Source organism: Calypte anna, chromosome 15 (genome assembly GCF_003957555.1).
Source record: "Calypte anna isolate BGI_N300 chromosome 15, bCalAnn1_v1.p, whole genome shotgun sequence".
Classification (NCBI taxonomy): Eukaryota; Metazoa; Chordata; class Aves; order Apodiformes; family Trochilidae; genus Calypte; species Calypte anna.
In genome coordinates this window covers 9,094,100-9,114,708 of record NC_044261.1, presented here as the reverse complement: position 1 = coordinate 9,114,708, position 20,609 = coordinate 9,094,100, and the positions used below count along the sequence as shown (strand labels likewise).

The window sequence follows — 20,609 nt, the reverse complement described above, 5'->3', positions numbered from 1 at the left end:
GATAACCACTCTTTTTACAGAAGATGGCATCTTTTGCTACAGACACTGCCCCATTTTAAAGTGGGGAGGCCACTGACTAAAGCCTTAATGCAACACTCCTGTACTCAAACTTCCCACTGGAGTTTGCAAAATGCAGAGAAGGCCCCATATGATCTGAGGTTTTTTAGTACAGCTTTCAGAAGAGAAGGCTGTATGAACTCCAGAGTATTGTGCACACCAGAACCACACACAGTGTTTCCTACATATCCCAAATGTTTAAGCTGAACATCAGTAATGGAGCCACCTGCCAGAGGATTTAGGGTGTCTCTTTTCCTAGTGGATTTTCTGGTACCAAGTGTTGTATTAGCTCACTTAAATTGCTTGTGCTCTACTGAGTCATTCATCCTTATGGCAACTGCATGAAATTAAAATAACCTCTGTGGTGTTTGATTGGAACTGGAATGCTGTAGTGCTTACAGCAAGGTGACAAAATGCTGCTTTACCCTGGAAGCTACTAGTGTTGGTTTGGCTAAAGTTGGGCACTGCAGCTGGGTACTTCTTTGCCTCTCAGAAACCTCTGGCACAATGAGTGATAAGAATGGAGAGCAAACACCATGGAATGCATACTTCCATAAAGTAACTCAGCCTCCAACTGTCTCAGGAATATTCCTCTCAGGAAAACACATTAACAAAACAAAAAAACCCTTCTTGTTGCTGTGGTTTAAAGACAGCTGTAATGTGGGAGAAAAGGAAAAAAGAAAACCCAAGAAGTGACCTATCAGCAGGTGACAACTTTTGTGGGCTTCCATCTCTTCATCTGCTAGATGGGAATAACACATTTACATTCCTGAGATTTCCATTTGAAAATGCTCTACTTCAGTGATTATGGATCTGTACCACTGATTTCAGCAGACTCCAGAACAGACCTATCAATAAAAAGATTGTCATTCCACAGTCCTTCCACAGTTCTCCTCAGTTATTAAAAGTACTGAATAAATTTCTCCCACACAGCTATTTTATTAACTTGCACAAGCACTGCTGAGCCATCCCAACCAAGCACTCCCATTGTTCTCTTTCCCCCAGTGATTTCTTTGTTGCTGTTTTCTTTCTCCAAGTCTATCACCCACTGAAAATACATTAGGTCTGACGTTTCCTTAACTTCTGGCAATCATCCCCAGAACTTCTGTAGCTAAATAAACACATTGCAGAAGCTTTGCCGTCAAGACACAGTGGATTTTCTGGAGCTAACATAGCTCTTTATCCCCACCTGGAGGAGGGACCGAACGTTCAAAGAAAATGAAAAGATCCCTCCCTGCCAGAGAGAGGCTACAGCTGAAAATGCATTTTTGTAACCTCGCCAGATTGCACCCAGGACACACATTTCAAATACCTGTATCGCAGCAACTACAACTCATTTCTACTCAATCACATTTTGTACTTGTCAATGAACTCTTCTGCCATCTGCTACCAGCTTAGTAGGTTCAAAATACTGAACTTGTTTAAAAAAAACTTGTTTAAAACCAAACCAAACCACCAACCAAACAAACAATAAAACCCCCAAACCAAAATAAACCAAAACCAAAGCAAGCCACCAGAGCTGCTGCCTCCCCTCCTCTTACCACCAAGATCAAAACCAGTTCTGAGATCCAGTTTGGAAAAAGCACATTGGAGTGGAAGCTCATGTCCATACCAGGATATAAGGTACCATTTTAAATCCTGATCCTGTAAGCATTTGTCTAAATATTAAATCATTTTTCACTGGTACTTATTCTACTAAGCTGGATTAATAAAGTCACCCTGCAGGGTCAGGGCTGACATTAGAGAAGGAATTCCTCTGTTGTTCTAACACAATTTTTTTTGTCTTTGTTTCACTGTTAAGGACAGCAGTGGGCTAAAAGGCCCCATCATTTTGTTTGACCTCCTACATAACCTAAACCAGACCATTTCCTTCAATTATTTCTGCATCTCCTTGCATAAAAATTAAGAAAATTTACATTTTACCCACAGTGATCTTTTCTGTCAGAATACAGAAATCTTCTTACAAACAAAACCAAACTCACATGAGGAGGTTTATTGCCCATAATTATGTTTACTGGTGTTAATTTTCTCTTATTTATATACCCATCTTTGGTATCTTATTATTTCCCAAACCTCTGACTGGAATTTTCTCCCTGAATACTGGCACACGAGCAGTCCAGTTTTTAAAAACATGAGCAGCAGATTGTTTTCCTGCCTGCTTTCCTTGCACTGGGGCGTTGCAAATAAATGTATCATATTGCTCCCCTCTCAATATGAACCTTGTGGTTCATACACACTGCTGCATTACTAGCAACTCTTTGTTGTCCCTGTACCAGTGGGATATGACAACCAGGCGGGGGGTCTTTTGCCCTCCCTATATCCTGGGAAGTGACTTTCCTTACCTCTACAGCTGTCACCTTTTCCTGGCGACTTCAGCTTCCCTTATCAGTTCTCTCATCTCGAAATGTGTAATTACTGTTCCCTGTAGCTCATCTGATGTGTGCAGTTCATTTTAAAGTGTCTCATATCATAGCTGCCTTGTTTTGATGGAGTTTTCCGGCCATTTAACACACTTCTATTTTAAAGTCCTACATTTCCACCACAGTGTTATCTTTTTTTCTACCACACTGTTTTTAAGTTCCCTCACAGGCTGGAGGATAGTTGGCCTTCTCAACAGCCAGGAATCGGGTCTTTGTGCACACCACTTTTAATCTGCTCACACGGCGCTCTCTCCGCTCGCACCAAGATCTCTGCGCAAACAGCGGCTACAGCTTCACCACCGAAGGCCACGCCGCCTGACCGCCGTCCCTCTCCCCTCGCTTCACCCTTCATTTCTAAGGCAGCAGAAGCCCCCGGAGCTCCCCCCGGTTCCTCGGGGAGGCCTCGCAGCGCGCAGGCCGCAGCCCGGGCCCATCACCATGGCAACAGCGCCACGCGCCCCACCGCCCGGCGCGGTGGCCGCCCGGGGGAGGCGTCATCGCCGCGCGCCCCGACACAGCGGTGACGCACAAGGGCTGCGCGGGCGCCGAGCGCGGGCCGGAGCGGGTGGCGCGGAGGTGCCGGACAGAACCAGCGGCACCAGCGGCCGGTTCGGCTCCCGGGCCGGTTCGGCATCCGCAGCCGGGGAGCGGCATGGCCGTCCCGCACCTGCAGCAGCCCAGCTTCCTGCTGGTGGGTGGGGAGCGACGGTGGCCGGGGTCGTGGGGGGGGGGGTTTGGCCCTCAGCGAACCCGCGGGGCCCAGTCGGTCGGGCAGGGGGTCCCGCGGTCCCGGTCCGGTGGGGCGCGGGTCGCTGCCAGGTTTGTGATGGGCGGCCCGTGTCACCTGGGCCCCTTCCGTAGAAATTCTGTACTCGAGAAGCGGCCTCATTGGGGTGGGGGCTGGGGGGGTACTGGCTGGCGGCGATAAACGTGGTGACGGGACTGCCCGTCTGGTCTGTGACAGGCGACGCTGAAGGCGGATTGTGTGAACAAACCCTTCGTGCAGAGGTGCCACGATCTGGAGACGGTGATCGAGGAGTTTCCTGCCAAGGTGAGCAGCTGGGCCTTCCCGGAACCTCCTCTGGGGATTGTGCAGCTCTCAGCTTCCCGGGTTCTGTGTTGCAGTTTCTGTTATCAAGAGACTTGAGGACCCCGAGTGGGGAACCCAATGTTTCCTGAGCTAAACACCACTGTAGTGTTTAAAAGATTGTGTCAGTTGGCTGCACTTAGTTTATACTCAGCCTCAGTTTACAAGAAAAAAAAAGTTTTAAAACGCAACAAATAATTGGTTGGGCTGCTGGTCAGTATCTTGGAGCTGCAGTGCCATCAGAAACCAGGACAGAGTTCCTGGAACTCCCATATTAGGTTATTTTGAATGTAAGCTCTGTCCTGACAGTGATATCTGGAAACAGCCATAAGCAGCTGGCAGGTGGGATCCTTGTGTGTTCTGGTACCTGGAACAGAGCTTGTTCACATCAGGAGTCACACACATCAGCTGTGTCTGGTTTTCCTTCAGGAATTACATGGCATCTTCCCGTGGCTGGTGGAGAGCATTTTTGGTAGCCTGGATGGCATCATTGTAGGCTGGAATCTTCGCTGCTTGCAAGGAAGAACAAATCCTACTGAATATTCTGTGGCTTTGGATTTCCTGGAACCCAGGTAAACAGATCAAGAAATGTTCAGTGAATAAATAACCAATGTTTGAGTTTTTTCCATTGTGCAAACAAACGCACAGAAGTGAGGCAGGAGAGGGCACTTACCATGGGTTTTCTTCCTGATGCTTCTTTGCAGTGGCCCAATGATGAAGCTGGTTTACAAACTCCAAGCAGAAGAGTACAGATATGATTTCCCAGTCTCATATCTTCCAGTGAGTAACTGAAAAAATTGTTGTTGCAGCTGTTGGAATTTTGTGCACATTTTATATGTAGGGTTTCATATCACAGAATTGTAGAATGCCAGGTTAGAAGGCAAAGAGTCCTCAAGGATCATCTGGTCCAACCTTTCTTGGTAGGAACATGATTTAGATGAGATGGCCCAGTACCCTCTCAAGCTGAGTTTTGAAAGTGTCTTGTTGAGAATCCAGCACTTCCCTGGGGAGCTGATTCCAGTGTCCAGCAGTGCTGGAGTCTAGACCAGCAGTCACAGAGCAGAGTAACTCCTTATCATAGAATCATAGAATAATAGAATTAGCTGGGTTGGAAGGGACCTCAGAGATCATCAAGTCCAACCCTTGATCCACTACTGCTGCAGTTCCCAGCCCATGGCACTGAGTGCCACATCCAGGCTCTTTTGAAATATCTCCAGACACAGAGAATCCACTACTTCCCTGGGCAGCCCATTCCAATGTCTGATCACCCTCTCCGTAAAGAAATTCTTTCTAATCTCCAACCTAAACCTCCCCTGGCACAACTTGAGACCCTGCCCTCTTGTCTTGCTGAGAGTTGCCTGGGAAAAGAGCCCAACCCCCCCCTGGCTCCAGACTCCTTTCAGGGAGTTGTAGAGAGTGATGAGGTCTCCCCTGAGCCTCCTCTTCTCCAGGCTGAACATCCCCAGCTCCCTCAGCCTCTCCTCATAGGGTCTGTGCTCGAGTCCCTTCACCAGCCCAGTTGCCTCCTTTGGACCTGCTCCAGCACCTCAATCTCCTTCCTGAACTGAGGGGCCCAGAACTGGACACAGGACTCAAGCTGTGGCCTCACCAGAGCTGAGCACAGGGGCAGAGGCCACACCTTGAGTCCTGTATCCAGTTCTGGGCCCCTCAGTTTAGGAAGGAGATTGAGGTGCTGGAGCAGGTCCAGGTTCCTTTAGACAAGAACTCCCATTTCACTCCAACTGGAAAAAGTCTTGGTGGAGGATCTTTTTTTTTTTTTTTTCTTACACTGAATACTCATTTTCAATGAGAAAGGTAGGAGGATACATCAGCACAAGGAAACAACTGCAGTGCAGTAAAATCCCACTGAGGAGGTGCATGTTGGTACCATCCCAGAATGCTGGAATGCAGCAGAACTTCTCTGCTGGAAAACAGGCACAGCCAGACTAATGTTTCATTGCTCTGTCTTTCAGGGTCCTGTGAAGGCTTCAATACAAGAGCAAGTTCTACCAGAATGCTCTTTATACCACAACAAAGTCCAGTTTCCTTCATCTGGTGGCTTAGGTTTGAATTTGGCTCTAAGTATCCTTTTAATAGTTGGCTATTTAACTCCTTTTAAATATTTAAACCAGAGATTATGAATATTTCTGTATTTATTCTGTATCTATGGTAAATCACAGTCAGCTTAAAGACTTAAGGCTGATTAGAAATGTTTAGATTCCAATGAAAAGTAAACCCCTGTGGGGAAGTTTCTGGCTGTATCCAAGCCAACAACAAAATTCCCATCTGTTTCAGTAGAGCCTGTTTCACAATTTTTGGTTTTGTAACTACTTATGGTTAATATAATGTGATACAAAAAGAGCACATTAACCTTTGTATTACCTGATCCTTGACTGTTCTTCCAGATCCATTTGAATATTACATGTTTTACTTTGCAATTAGTTTGATTACACAGAAAGTAAGTACTTCTTGCATCTTCCCCTTTTAAAAGTGTCAGCCTTTCATCACAATACTTTAAGAGGCTGCTGAGTTGCTGTTCAGCTAAATTAACAGCAGATTTATCTGTACCTTGAGAATTTGTTACTGCTTTGGCTCAGTTCATGATGTGAGACTTGATAATAAACAAAATACCCACCTTAGATATAGGCAAGCAGCCTGTCCAGCACAGAGCAAGCAACAGATTCCAAGTGGGTTTCCCATTCCAGCAGACTGTTGATACAGTCAGAGCCACAGCTCTGCACAGGGGTGTTGGGTTCCTCTTCCCATTGTTGCCTGTGCATAGCACTGCACTGGTTATGTTCCCTCCTACAGCAAGAGTTCTCTTACAGTTAGTTACTTTACCCCAAACTCACCCTTTATAGCCACCAGGCTTCTGCTTATTTATACTAAATGGGCTCCTAACAGTGCCTTAAAGTGGCAGGATGTAACTCCAGGTGTATCCTCTGTGTCTGTTTCAGAACTCGCCTGTCACTCATCACGTCAGCCCTTCCAACAGTGCTTATTTCATCTTGGTGGACACGTACCTGAAGTGTTTCCTGCCCACAGAAGGAAGTGTCCTTCCTCCACCTTCTTCAAATCCTGGGGGTGCCATCCCTTCCCCAACTCCCAGGTAATCACTGAAGTGCTGGAGGCAAACTGTGGGAACAGCACTTACAAAATATGGATTGTTGGAAAGAAAGAAATCTCTTAATAAGTAGAAAACACCACCACTATTTGCAGTCTGCATGTACTGAATGAATCTGTATGATTTTTGACCTCAAGTTCTGTATCTGATGTGATAATGGCATGAAAAACAAAGCTGAAGTGAAAATTCTGCCACACAAGCACCCAGGCTTTTGTTGTTTGTAATAAACAGTTAAGTGTGGGAAAGTTCACATTTCCAACACTGGTTTTGCTACTTGAAAGTATAAAATGTTCTCCATATTAGCAATTTTCTACAGATATAAAAATAAATAGCTGCTATTATGTTTTATGTAACTGCACTTTAAATACATTTCAAATACCAGTTTCCATGGTCTGTTAATCATTCACATAGGAAAACAGAGACCAGGTGAATTACAAATATGGAAAATAGAACAAATGAACAGTAGAAAGTAAAAAAGATTATTGACCATGACACTAAGTGTGTGCAAAGCTGGTTCAGTGCAGTATGAACAGTGCTGTAGAGTTTGTTTAAAGCAGCTGGTAATGACAACCCCTGGCAGAAGTCTGAAATGAGTAACCAACTATGCAGTTTTACTTCTTAGAGACCATTTTCCAGTTTACAAACAAGTGATTAAAAGCAGTGACCTTATTTACTTGCACTGAGGCTTCCTGACTCCGGTATTTCCATGGATTTGTCCTGCCAGGTCTCCAGCTGTGCCTTTCACTTCCTATGGCATGCACCACACCAGCTTGCTCAAACGCCACATTGCCCACCAGCCTTCTGTGAATGCTGACCCAGCTTCCCAGGAGATCTGGAGATCAGAAACACTGCTTCAGGTAACTTGGATTTAAGGAAGAAAACACCCCCTGGCATTTCTTGCTCCTAACAGTGGAATCTCTTCTTTTTAAACCAGAGATAGTTATGCCATCTTGCTTAAACTTGTTTTTGAAACTGAGCAGTGCAGCTGCTGTTTTCATTTAGTGAAACAAAGCAGCACTGTGAAACTGTTAATTTGTAATTTAGGAAGGCACTTAATATATTATTTTTTAGACTGCATATCTAACAACTGTTCTCTAGCATTTCATTAATTTTTTTCACAAGAGGTTCTAAACCTGACCTTTATTTTTAATTCTTACTTCAATTCTGCACTTTAAACACAAGCTGAGCACAGATAAATTGATTGTGTTCACCATCAAGGGAAGGGACAGGAGAATCTGAGCTTAACAGTTGTTCTGAAACAAATTCCTACCATGCTGCTGAACTGAATGACTGATGCTCAGGAAGTGCTCACACTGTGCCACCTCAGTCACTTGCACTGACAGAATGATAACCTGAAACATCTCTGAACAGGGGTTGTTTATTTACAAGTACAGCTTAGTTTTCAGTATACATCCTGTGTCTTCCCTTATACCTAGCTTGTGACTGGCTACACAACTCCTGGATTATTTTTCTTTCCCTAGCTGAGAAAATACTTGTTTTGCAGATCTTTGTTGAAATGTGGCTTCACCATTACTCACTGGAAATGTATCAGAAAATGCAGTCCCCTCATGTCAAGGTAATAGTTTGCACTTCATTCACGAGCATCATGTGATGGTTGACCTCTTACCTTGGGGTAAATCTCCTGTTATGTGGAGAAGTTTTTAGTATATTGGTCCAAAGGAAAGAAATAATTTAGCAGACTGTCTACATCAGTGTCTCAAAACTGCTAATCCTGTTATGAATGATGTTGTAAATAAGTGTGTCATCCAGATTTACCCTCATTGCAAAAGTTGTTTTGTTTTTTTGTTCTTTTTTTGTAAAAGACAAGTGTGTGGGATGGTCACAACAATCTGAAAACCTATAATCAAGCTACTACTGACTGTTACTATAAAACCACAGTGTTAAATCCCACTGGGGCAACACAGCTGCTAAAAATAGCTAAAATTTATTTCTATCAGTGATAGTAATTGTTACTGAAATGTTACCAATTATTTAAGATTCTTAACTGTTTTTTAGCATAAATCCAAACTAAAAAATGAGACCTTACTAAACTTTCCTTCAGCATGATGTGAATCAGACATGTTTGTTGTTTCAAATTCCAAAATATGCTTTTGACCATAAGAGTTGAAGCAGGTTCTGTAGCTACAGAGATCAGAATATCTTAAAAGTCCTTGCTCAGATAATACAATGTTTTAAGCAGTTTGTAGTGGCCTGTTCAGTAACAAACTACTGCATGTAAAAACTAAGATCAAAGCCATTATAAATGTAAAGGGAATTTGAAGGAGAAGATGTTAATCCTCTGAATTCCCTCTGGGTCACAGTGGGACTTTCATAGAAGGCAAGACAGATATAAAAGCTACTCAGGATTTATTCCTGTGTGAAAGAGCAATAAGTGGGTTGATTGACATTGAAATTTTGATCCTTCACCCCACAGGCTTGAAAATAACAAACATTTCTGTTTTGCTAGGGAAGAACATTGGAGAGCTGAACTGTGATGGGTTTTGTCTTTTAAAGTTGAGGTCAAATTGCAAATTCATTGATGTTGCAAAGTCTCCACTTGGGTCTCCCAGCAGCATGGCTGTGCACCTGTGATGGAAAGGCTTTGCTTGAAGTACCTTTGGTCTGTCTGTCTGTCCAGTCTCTGTGCATCAGCACTGTGCTTAGGCCAGAAATGATGATGATTGCTTTAAACTTCTCTCCTTTATTCATCCTCAGTATTTTGGATGCCCTCTTCCAACACTAGGGAGCAGCAGGTATTGATGCCTGCCAATGTTAGGGTGGAACAGGGCCTAGGTAGAGTTTAAGGATCTCCCAAATTGTCACCTCGTGATCCTCCACAAGGTGTGTTGAGCCACAACTTGAGGCTGTAATTCCCTGATGGTATTTTAGTATCATCATTGCTGGGAAGTAATCATGGGCATGTAAAAAAGAAAGTCTTCTGACCTCTGGGGGTTGGAACACCTGAAAAGGAGACTGGAATTCCCTGTTACATACATAAATGGATGTCATGACTGAGGAAAGGTTCCACATCAGTTGGGCACAGCACTGTTGTAAGGCTGTGATGCTAAAGCTTTGTAGACTGGTCTCAGGGTGGGCTGAAGGAGAACAGTCTGCTTGATACTTCCTCAAATGAGGAAGCAGAATATGCAGACATACAAGTTTGTTTTAACCTAAGGGCTAAAGAGCTAAGACTGGAAACCCAAGATGACCCTAAACCTTATTCTTGATTCTGTTTAGCCTTCTGTGCATTTGGAAGGAGGAGTAATTAGTAACCATTCATCCTTGGATCTAGACCTGTTTGACCATCAGTGAACTGAAATGGCTACATACCTGTATTGGAAAGGGGGATGAGGTTCCACAGAACTTGTTCTTTCTCTGCCCATCAGCCGGACTTCCTTGCTTTGATGGGCCAAGTCAGATGCCAGATCTGTAACTTTCCTGTAAAGCACCTCAAAAAATGATAAATTTTCCTTAAAGCTTTTAATGCCATCACAGATTTCTTGTTATAAATAGAAGACAGTGGAATGGGAGTAAATAGTAATATTTGAGATGATGTATTTCCTTTCTACTTTGCTGCTTTGAACTCTTTCTGGGTGTAGTGTGAACCTGAGGTTGATACTATTTGCTATGCTGAGTTTCACTGTTTTCCCCATTAATGCACCTGTTTTCCCCTTCTTTTACATTGTCTGTTTGCTTTTTTTCTTTCTTGGTTGATCTAGAGCCAAAGCGTGCAGCATCTCTTTTCCTATTCCCTTCTGCTGTAATCACAATGAACCCTTGAAAAGATGCCTTGTAATATGTCATGCTTCCTGACCTTCCAATGCCAGGTGCCACAGACCCCAGCACTGCATGTGGAACACCCACTAAGCTGCTCCTGCTGATTCCCATGGCAGGGAAGTCGATTCTGAAGCAGATGATGCATTTGAGCAGTTGGAGAGCTTGCAGAAATGATCCTACCACTCTTAAGAGTGCAGAGCAAAAGATACCAAACTGACACTAGAGGAGGTTGGGTAGAGACTGTTTGAAGACAGCAGAGGTGTGATCTGGAGAGTTAGATGCCTGGCAATAGGCATGGGGATCTGTGTACTGTACATTTTTTGTTTCATGTTTTTTCATTAATTTCATACATGTGTCATTGCTGCTACAGTATCCTCTTCACCATCACATTGTCAAAAAATACCCTTTACCTTATTCATCCAAGAAGGGATTTTGCTGAGGCTCACAGGTTTCAGTGTTATAACACTGTATGTCTTTTGTCTTTTTATATATGTGTGGTGTTTCCCTGATTGTAATTTCCTCTTTTAAGGAAATCCACAAGACTTGCAGCCTCTCTAAAAAGCCTTTAAATAAAGACATAGGATTTCTCTGAACTGGAAACTTACTGGACAGGCTCACAGTGATAGGAAAAAGCCAAACCTTTATTCTTCCTATTCCTTGGGAGGAAAGTATCAATTTGAATTCCTTCCCAACTATACAAACTCTGCTTCTCCAACAGCATGGGAAGAAACAACAAAGCTTTCAATATAGTTTTAATAAATCTTGCAAAGCATTGAATGCTTTTGCTCCATTATTTAATAAAACACTGTAACTGTGTAAATCCTTGCCACTGCAGTTCAGTTGGCTTCTGAAATGGGGAATTTATTTGTCAAAAGCTCCATCTCCCCTACCCTTATTTGCTTTGAAGGCAGCAAAAAGAACAGCCACAGCCATAAGTTTTTGACACCTCTTCCCAGTTGTATTTCCAAGTTGGTAAAGGGTATCAAATACTCTGGAATCCATCTACTGAACACCAGAAGGAAGAGGATACTGTGGCTGCAGTTGTTATTGTGATATGTTGTCCCTGACTGTATTTGTGATGTTCATTTTTTCCCCCCACCCTTCTTCCTTGGGCTCATTCTCACTTTTTTTTTCTCTTGCTCTCTTCTCTCCTTTTTTCCCTTCCCTTTTTCCTTTTTGTTTCTGTTGTCTCAGCTGGAGGTTCTCCACTACAGACTCAGTATCTCCAGTAAACACCACGGTAGTCCTGCCCAATCCAGCTACCAGGCCCTCCACGCATACCAAGTATTATCATCTTTTCATTTTGTTTCCTTTTAAAAAATCTTGTTCCATCATGTAATCTGCAAAATGTATTGGTGCTTAGCTGTACAGCAGCTTTTTCTGCTAAGGTGTGGTTTTACAGCTTGACTGAGAAACACTGCATTGAGATTTACTAAATGTTCAGTGAAAAGAGACACTGAGAGGTATTAGCAAAGGCCATGGAGAAGATAGTTTAAAACCTACCCTATTATGAGGACTAATTGGGAACTCAGTGCATTTTTGTAATGCATCATAGAGAGGCTTGTCAGCTCTACTGACATTTTTTGACACCAAAACCAGCTCCACCAGTGGCAGATTTCTGCCCCTCACCAGCCATTTAAGCAAACCTTGCACTGAAGAGAAGATCAGAATTTCCGTGGCTGTCACCTAAAATTAAGGTAGGTAACATCCAGGGGGTTTTTAGCCACTGAAATGGCATTGGCCAGTGCTAAATTTGTTGCAGCAGTGTGCACTTGACTGTCCAGTTTTCCAAAATCACACGAGTGGTACATTTGCAGATTGTGCAGGAAATGTGCATGCAAAAACATTCCTGTTGGAACAGATTGCTAATTCCTCTTTCCCTACTTCAGCCCTTTATTCATTGGGTCTTCATTTTGGGAAAGGGGTGGGCTGAGCACTCTATAAAGCTTGTATTATATTGTAAAGCTTTTTAGTAATACAAAGAATTTCCCTGCTGTTTAAACCTTTATTTTTTATAAAGTACCATGGTATCTCAAGGCACTGCTTAGAGAAGAAAACAGTAACTACCTGTCCTTAAGCCTTTGTTACTATTATGTTTATCTAATTAACGTGTTAAGAAAAGAAAGGCATACATCTATCCTGTAAGCTCAGTTTTGACAACAGAAACACTTGTGAAAAAAAAAACCCAACTTTTTAAACCAGTAATGTTTGTAATGGTCCAGACCAAGACAAAATAGAAGAATTACTAAGTGGAAGAACTACTAGCATCACCTGAAACAGTGTATAGAAACACTGGTACTGGTAGTTTTTTAGGTTCAAAAGGTACTTTCAAGGGAAGCCTAGTTTTTTTTTTAAATTACACCCTTTCAAGGCCTACAAGTAGAGTACCCAACCTCACTAATTCCTTTTGGAGATCCTGGTCTAAGCTCCTGAGACCAAGTAGCTTCTCAGAGTTCTACCCTCTTACATAAACTGAGAAAGTAAATTCACTTACCAGGAGTGGCAGCTGATGAAGAACACCAGATCAGCCTTCATTACAAATGGGAACAGGTTATTTTCTCTCTGAAGTCTCAGGTCTGGCTGTAGTACATGACTGTACCTATCATCAAACCTTGAGTCTTTTCTGGGAGTGAATTTTACAGTGTATTGTGTATTTTACCAGATTGTAACACATCTGCTTTGCAGAGAACAGACACACAGACACATACACACAGACACTCCCTCCCTGGTGCCCCAGCACTGGCAATAACTGCCCAATGGATTTAAAAAGTGGAAGCTTTTTATATAAAAATGCCTGCCAGTCCCCTGTTCAGCATCTTACCTCAGCATGGCTGCATTTGGCATTCTGGAAACATCTTGCAACTATTTCTAATACAATCTCTTCAAGCATCTTCTGTTGCACTTGCAGCTGTAATGTTAGTTTCATGTAGATTCTTCTCAAGTTTTGAGACAGATGAGAAATTTAGAATACAAGTGAAATCTGCCTTCAGTGGTGAATTGGGATCAGTTCACTACTCATAAAGCAGGTTACAGTAGCATAAGTTAGAGCTTTGTCCCCAGGTTCTGCAGCAGAGCAGCTCTGGTGCTGGGCACACCCAGGAGAACTGGCACTTTTTTACCTCATTCATCTCCCTTCTCTATCATACACTCACTTGTTTCCTAGTAACATCCCTGTGCCTCACCATCACTCCTTCTGCTACTCCCACCCAGGCTACTTCTACTCACAATGCTAAAAGCAACAGGATCACTTAGGACTTGAAGCAGTTTTTATTCTTACCGTAACTCTTTCTAGGACTATTATTTCCTATAAGGCAGATGAGTACCAGCATAGGAAGGAGAACTCAGTAAAGCCAGCAAAAGCATAAGTAAAGGATCTGTTGTGCTGTCCACAGCAATGAACTTACAGTCATAATATGAAAGGCTGCATGTTCTTTTTTCAGGAAGGGGTAAGTTGAAATTTTCAGGTTATTCTGTTCTTTAATGCTAGCCTGAAATTCAGTGCATTAGAGTACTGTAGATTCTTTTTCTTACAACTATATTATAAAAGATGAAGTACTGTTTCTTAGTAAACTGATGGCAGAAGATGGATGCAGCTTGTCCTGGGGAGCAAGTCTGTCTAAAATCAGGTGGCACCAAACTACAGTGAAGAACCTAGAAGGAAGAGAGCATTTCTTGTATTTCAGTTTCTGATCTAAGAATATAAGTTTCCTGGATTACCATTTAGCACGTGATACTCATCTCCCTGTCTTTTGCTTTGAATCTAGGAGTCATTTAAGCCTACTGAAGAGCATGTGCTAGTGGTAAGACTGCTTGTGAAACATCTGCATGCTTTCAGCAACAGCCTGAAACCAGAGCCTCTCTCCCCTTCAGCCCACTCCCACACAGCCAGCCCACTAGAGGAGTTTAAAAGGTAGGTATATGAACAGCCTGTCTCTGAAATGTATAGAGCTTCTCCCTGAAAAGCTCTGCTTTCACTGAAAAGTTGAATTTGGTTATTTTGAGGGCTAAAGGCAGCAGTACATTATTGAAAGTACATGAGAGCTGATGGATTAAGTTCCTCAGATCCACAAGATGAGAGTGGGGGCAGCATGAGGATGGGGGATATCTTGCTGTTACACTATGATCTGTATCTTGGTGCAAGTCAGAGAAATGCTACCAATGGTCAGAAGTAACCAGTTCAGAAAGAACAAGTTTGGGTCAGTCCTTTCTGAATTTGCATTTGTGGAAGTGTGTTGGGTTTGTTTTAAAAAGTTGCTGGTTTATACATGTGACTGTATTTGCATTTATTTGCAGGGTTGTAATTCCTCGTTTTGTACAGGAGAAGCTTTATATCTTTTTGCAACACTGTTTTGGCCATTGGCCTCTGGATGCATCTTTCAGAGCTGTATGTACCTGCTTATCTTACTAAGTCTTCTCAACAGAAGCAATAATTAGTTATTGCTCTTTAGCAGCTATTTCTTGGTCTTTAAATCTTTTATTCTAGAGCAGTGAAATTCTTCATGTAACATGTACATTTAATGTTAAGATTAAGAGTGTCAATTAGATGTAAGAAAGAAGTTGAATGTATCTTGGTGAGAACTGAATGTATCTTGTTGGCTGATTTTCTTGACACTAAATATTGCTGTTGATTAAAAAGAAGCAGGTGTTAATTTTAAAACAGGTATTATTACAGATCCTGATTTCTTATTATTTTACCTAATATGATAGTTCATAAACAAAAGTAATTATATTAATTTTTGACAGCAAGATACTAGAAATATTAATTCCTGCAAATGCAAGCAAGAAAAGAAATGCATCAGACCATGACTACTGGCAATCAATATAGGACTTTAAAAATACAGAACATAACAGGGCTAGATCTTGCTTACTAGACCTATAGTTAGCTATATTGCAGTGTCTGAGGTGCTCATGTCAGGCAGAATGTCAGAAGAAATATTTGCAGAGACATTTACACCAGGTTTTTATACCTAGAAACTTGAAGGTGTCCCCAAGATAATACCAGGTTTAATAGAAACAAACAAAAACCCCTTTCTGTCTTCCTTTCAAAAGAAGTATTGATACTCACATGTTTTTATGTGTGATTTTGCTTAGGTTCTTGAGATGTGGTTAAGTTACTTGCAGCCTTGGAGGTATGCTCCAGAAAAGCCACCACAGAGCTCAGAGTCTGTGCCTCGTGTCGTGTCAGAGAAATGGTAAGGAGGAAACTAACTGAGGAATCTGAACCAAGCATCAAGTTTTATACAGAGTAAAACAGCAGAATTTCAGGAAGCAACCACCAGCCTAGCTTCTCATACAAGATCAGAGATGATTCATTACAAGGTTTTGTTCTGAAGGGAGTACTCTTCTGTCTCAGTGCAAATAATGTTTCCAGAGACAGTATAAAGCATTCCCTTAATGACTCATTTGGCAGAAGACAAAATAACAATTATTTAAATAGCTGTACTCACAAATCCTGTACTCACTTTGACAGGGCTGCCTTCATTCAAGAAAATCTACTTATGTACACTAAGCTGTTTGTAGGATTTCTGAACAGAGCTCTTCGAACAGACCTGGTCAGTCCAAAAAATGCACTCATGGTGTTCCGAGTAGCCAAGGTCTTTGCTCAGCCCAATCTAGCTGAAATGATCCTGAAAGGTAAATGGATATTTTGACATCTTATGCTGTCCTGTCTCAGTCTTTCATCACAATGACTACATCTTGCCCCTCAAGCACTAAGGTGGACAGACTTACCTTTCTGCTTTGCATGCTGTTTTGCCATTCAGAGTCTCTAATAATGTTTGTCATATTGGTTTACTATGTCTGGAGCTCTTTTCTAACCACCACCATTTAGATTTCATTCCATGATTCGTCTTCAAAGAATAAATGACACAGTTTAGTACATTTTTCTTACACTTCCCTTATTAGTTATTTACCTTAGGACTGAAACTTCTTACATTTCTGAAGGTATCTATACTTAGCAAAACAGCTCATCACATATGCACTTCAGGATAATTAGGATACAGTAAATTTGGGAGAAGCAAGATTTGACAAGTGTCTGAAGTGTCATGATTCCCCACTGCCTCTGTTGAAAAACAGTTTCAGGCTTACACTGCTGTCTGCATTTAAATGCACTCTAACATTTTCTGCTGTGGGTGGAGAGGATTAAATGGAAAATAGGTAATGAAAAAGTTCTTTTCCCCCTAGAACTACCTGCCTACCTAACAGGAAAGTTGCCCAGCAGACTTAGGATGCTTTGTAGCAAAAACTGGAGTATTTTGTAGCCATCTTCCCTCCTTTTCTCACATTCTAGGAGAACAGTTATTCCTGGAGCCAGAACTGGTTATTCCCCATCGTCAGCACCGACTTTTCATGACCCCCACACTTGGTGGGAGTTTCTTATCATCATGGCCTCCAACTATTACAGATGCTTCATTTAAAGTTAAGAGTCATGTTTACAGCCTGGAAGGACAGGACTTCCAGTATAAACAGATGTTTGGTCCAGAAGTCAGAAATTTGGTAAGCAACAAGTGTCTTGTCACTTGTCTTTTTACTTTGATAGGTGTTTTCTCAGTGCTGAACATCCATATTATGAGAAATTGAGTGGAAAACTTTATACCTTGCTCTACTGTACAGTTGAATTTACTGATCACAACTTCTGGCACCATTGAATGGGTCTCAATTCAGCACAGCTGTAATAATCTCCTTGCTAATTTGCTAAACAAGAAGTTAAAGTAACAGCTTGCTGTTTCAGAGTAGTACATTGCAAACATTTCCTCTCAAACACACCGACTGTGAACTTCTGATTCATTATATTAATTAGTACCTATCTGCCAGCCAGATAAAAAAAAAAAGCAGCTGAAAAACCTAAGCAGCATTGAAATTCTTAAATGCTTCAACAGCAAAGAACTACTTTTGCCCTATTGAAAATCCAGCAGACAGTCTTAACACAAGTCTGTATGAGCAAGGAGTGAGTTTGCTGGGTTTGCTTGCACTGCCAGGTGCCAAGGAACAGTTTTATCCATGTATTGATGTTTAGTGGTGCTTTATGTTTGTCCCACACATTTTTCTTTATTTGTTTTAGGTGTTAAAACTGGCTCAATTAATTTGTCAGGCACAGCAAACAGCAAAATCCATCTCAGACCATTCAGCAGAGACCACAGCTACCCAGTCCTTCTTTTCTTGGTTTAGATTTACACCATCTGAGATGAATGGTTCCTACACAGGCAATGACCTTGATGAAATTGGGCAAGACAGCATCAAAAAAACAGACGAGTATTTAGAGAAGGCACTGGAATACTTGTGTGAAATCTTCAAGGTATGTAGTGTCCTTCTAAGAACTTTCTCTGTGTGGCAGCATGAACAAGAGTCAGGATTCGTTGAGTAAACTTCTGTCAGTCTTGTTTTGTGGGGTCACAAAACCATCCAGAGACCCTGCCAGCAAATTTTCTTAGGCTTTTATGCCTGATTTCACCTGACCACTTTAAAACCACTTTCAGTATAGATAGAGCTGGATGCTCTTAATTTATAAATATTTAAACTGGCTTTGTTTCAAGTGAGCAGTCTTTTGGAGTTTAGATTATACAAACCCTATTTCTTTGTGCCTGTTCTGATGTTTATAAACAGGCAAGACACAGCTTGAATTTTAGAAACAGTCCAGTATCTTCTAAATACAAAGAACTATAAAAATACAAACTGTAACTGCAGCTATAGATGAATGGATGAACTAGAAGCAGGCTGCTTCTTTGGTTTAACTAAAAAGAATATATTATTTTTTGTCAGCCACATGCCCTTAATACAGAATTGACCTAGGAAAAGACAGCTATTTGACAGCTCTCAAGGAGTAACCAGAACATACCTCTTGGACTTCAGGAGCACAGACAAAACATCTAGAGACTTATCTCCTTTTAATGTCCAGCTGAGGTGCTGTTAAGCAGTCCTTGGTACCTTTGCTGGCTGTCAAAGCTTCCACTGCTGAGGAGTTTGGGGAGGGAGAATGAAGCAGCAGAAGGGAGTAGAGCAACCACTTGCTTTAGGACTGTGTTATTCTCGAGCAGCTGAATGAAGCCCAGCTGACACAGATGATGATGAAGTGTGGGACAGCTCAAGATGAGAATGGGAAGAAACAGCTTCCAGACTGCATTGAGAGCGAGGATGGCCTCATCCTTACACCCCTTGGCAGGTACCAGGTGAGAGAAGATTGTTCTTGAAAAAACAAGTTGTCCTTCTACCTCAACAGAAACACAGTTCATCTGGGGCTAAGAGGTGTGTGTAGAAAAGCATTCCAGGTAGGAGCTAGAGGATAAGGGGTTTCTTTTCCTGTTTGCAGATGATAAATGGCTTACGTAGGTTTGAGGTACAGTATCAGGGAGACACTGAGCTCCAGCCCATCCGGAGCTACGAAAATGCCACCCTTGTCCGCCTCCTGTTCCGCTTGTCCTCAGTGCTCAACGAAAGGGTGAGTACAGCTCTGCCTGCTTTGCTGTTCTTCATTGCATGTTCCTGCTCCTCACCTGCACATCTATGACTCATTTGTTCTTGCTTTATTGTGGTCTAGATGGATATTTCCTAATAGGACCATGCCTGCTTCTCTACCTGTTCTGCTTTTCCTACATGAAACGTTAATAAATAAAATTCCAAATATACTCTTTATGCTTGAACAAAGGGAATATAATTCAGAATGAATGTTTCCCAAACAGGAAATGCAAATCCTTTTCTTAAAAATACAGTAGATGAAAGGCAAGTCTGCACTAAAACAGTTCTACTATTTAAAAGTGCATTTTGATTTTTTTTCTTCTATTTCCTATAATCCTCACCCTATAAATGAAGAAAACTGGGAAGTAAGTTACTCTTCCTTTATGACAGTAGTTCTAGAACAATACTAATTCTTAAACTTTTCTTACCTCAGTTTGCTGATCAGATGGAAGCACTTTGCTCGAGGGAAGATTTTGTTGGCAGACTTTGTCAGTATCATCTTACCAACCCACAGCTCATGCAGAAAATCAGGTATAGTCCGGTGGTGAAGGACAGAACAAACCAGAACTGGGGACCAAGAATCAGTCTGAGATTTTTAGCTAGCTACAGGACTCTCACTTATTTGCTGATAATCTACTTCGTTGCATCCTGGTTTCACATTGGGCCAATAGGCTGCACATTCATTATCCTGATTGGATATTTCCTTTATGCCATAATAATGACCTTTTTCTTTGAAGGATGGAAACCACATGAACACTGATTTCCATCTCTCAGCATACAGGTGTAAAAATAAATGTTTTAAGGATGAGCTTGGGATTCAGTGACTAAAGTGTTTCAATTATCATAATCATATCAGATCTTCCTAAAGTATTTTCTTAATACTAAAGTTAATTGAGTTTTATAAACAATTATGTGGTCTTGTGGAGATAATCAAGTAAAATTTATTTTTATAAAAGCATTCCTATGGAATCTAGTGAATGGTTGTTTTTTTGGGGGGGAAGAATAAGCCAGTAGTATTTATAATAGTGAAATGAACTGTGCCATATGCAAAAGAGGACTAATATCTCATGACACCTTGTTTGAAGGAAAACTGAAAGGCAGTGCAGTGACAGCTTTGAAAACTGTACTAGGAGAGTCACTGTAAAGCTGAGGGATATGCATGTTTTGCACCCATTTCCAGATATGTTTTAACCAAACTGTTAGGAATAGATGCTATAAATGTCTCAGTGTTAGACCCTGGCAATATCTTTAAAAAACTTACCTGTTTCTATTCTCATTTCTAATTATGACTTATTATATATATTTCAAATTGTACTGGTGCTGGTTCTTTTTCCCTAAGGAAACAGTCAGCTACCTAGTATTACCAATTAGAAAACCCTACATCTCTCATTTTTAGGTACCATTACTAATCTTGTTGACCAGGCTCTCCAGTTCACTATCAGGAGAGTAAAGATTCTGATGCATGGGACAAAGAGGATTTATGATCTCCTCCCCTAACTTTCAAAGCATTTAGATCTTCACTTACCACAAAACAAAGTAACCATCAGCCAATGGACACAATACAGCTGGGTTCTAAGGATCGACATGGGAAGAGCAGCACAATGTTAGCATCCAACACAGGAATAATAATAAATTTATTACATTAGAAACAAGCAGATAATGCATTAGTTCATGTACAAAATACTGATAGCAT

The 20,609-nt window shown here is 41.6% G+C and overlaps 1 protein-coding gene across 1 annotated transcript; it reads left to right on the top strand.

Annotated features, from left to right (window-relative positions):
• Positions 1–2,995: 2,995 nt before the first annotated feature.
• Positions 2,996–19,873, top strand: SMPD4 (sphingomyelin phosphodiesterase 4). The gene is made up of 19 exons (XM_030460635.1): positions 2,996–3,168; positions 3,442–3,528; positions 3,994–4,136; positions 4,269–4,344; positions 5,538–5,646; positions 5,970–6,022; positions 6,522–6,673; positions 7,413–7,545; positions 8,193–8,264; positions 11,660–11,749; positions 14,230–14,375; positions 14,759–14,849; positions 15,557–15,657; positions 15,936–16,099; positions 16,755–16,960; positions 17,526–17,759; positions 18,499–18,630; positions 18,771–18,899; positions 19,350–19,873. The coding sequence occupies exons 1-19, from the start codon at positions 3,130–3,132 to the stop codon at positions 19,674–19,676; spliced, it is 2,484 nt and encodes an 827-aa protein (XP_030316495.1). The 5' UTR covers positions 2,996–3,129; the 3' UTR covers positions 19,677–19,873.
• Positions 19,874–20,609: the final 736 nt, after the last annotated feature.

What these genes read in the sequence shown, in the direction of transcription:
- SMPD4 (XM_030460635.1), top strand. Translation starts at nt 3,130, where the DNA reads ATGGCCGTCCCGCACCTGCAGCAGCCCAGCTTCCTGCTG. An exon ending in GATCAGAAACACTGCTTCAG is followed by an intron (nt 7,546 to 8,192) that starts GTAACTTGGATT and finishes CTTGTTTTGCAG; the next exon opens with ATCTTTGTTGAAATGTGGCT. An exon ending in GTCCAGAAGTCAGAAATTTG is followed by an intron (nt 16,961 to 17,525) that starts GTAAGCAACAAG and finishes TATTTGTTTTAG; the next exon opens with GTGTTAAAACTGGCTCAATT.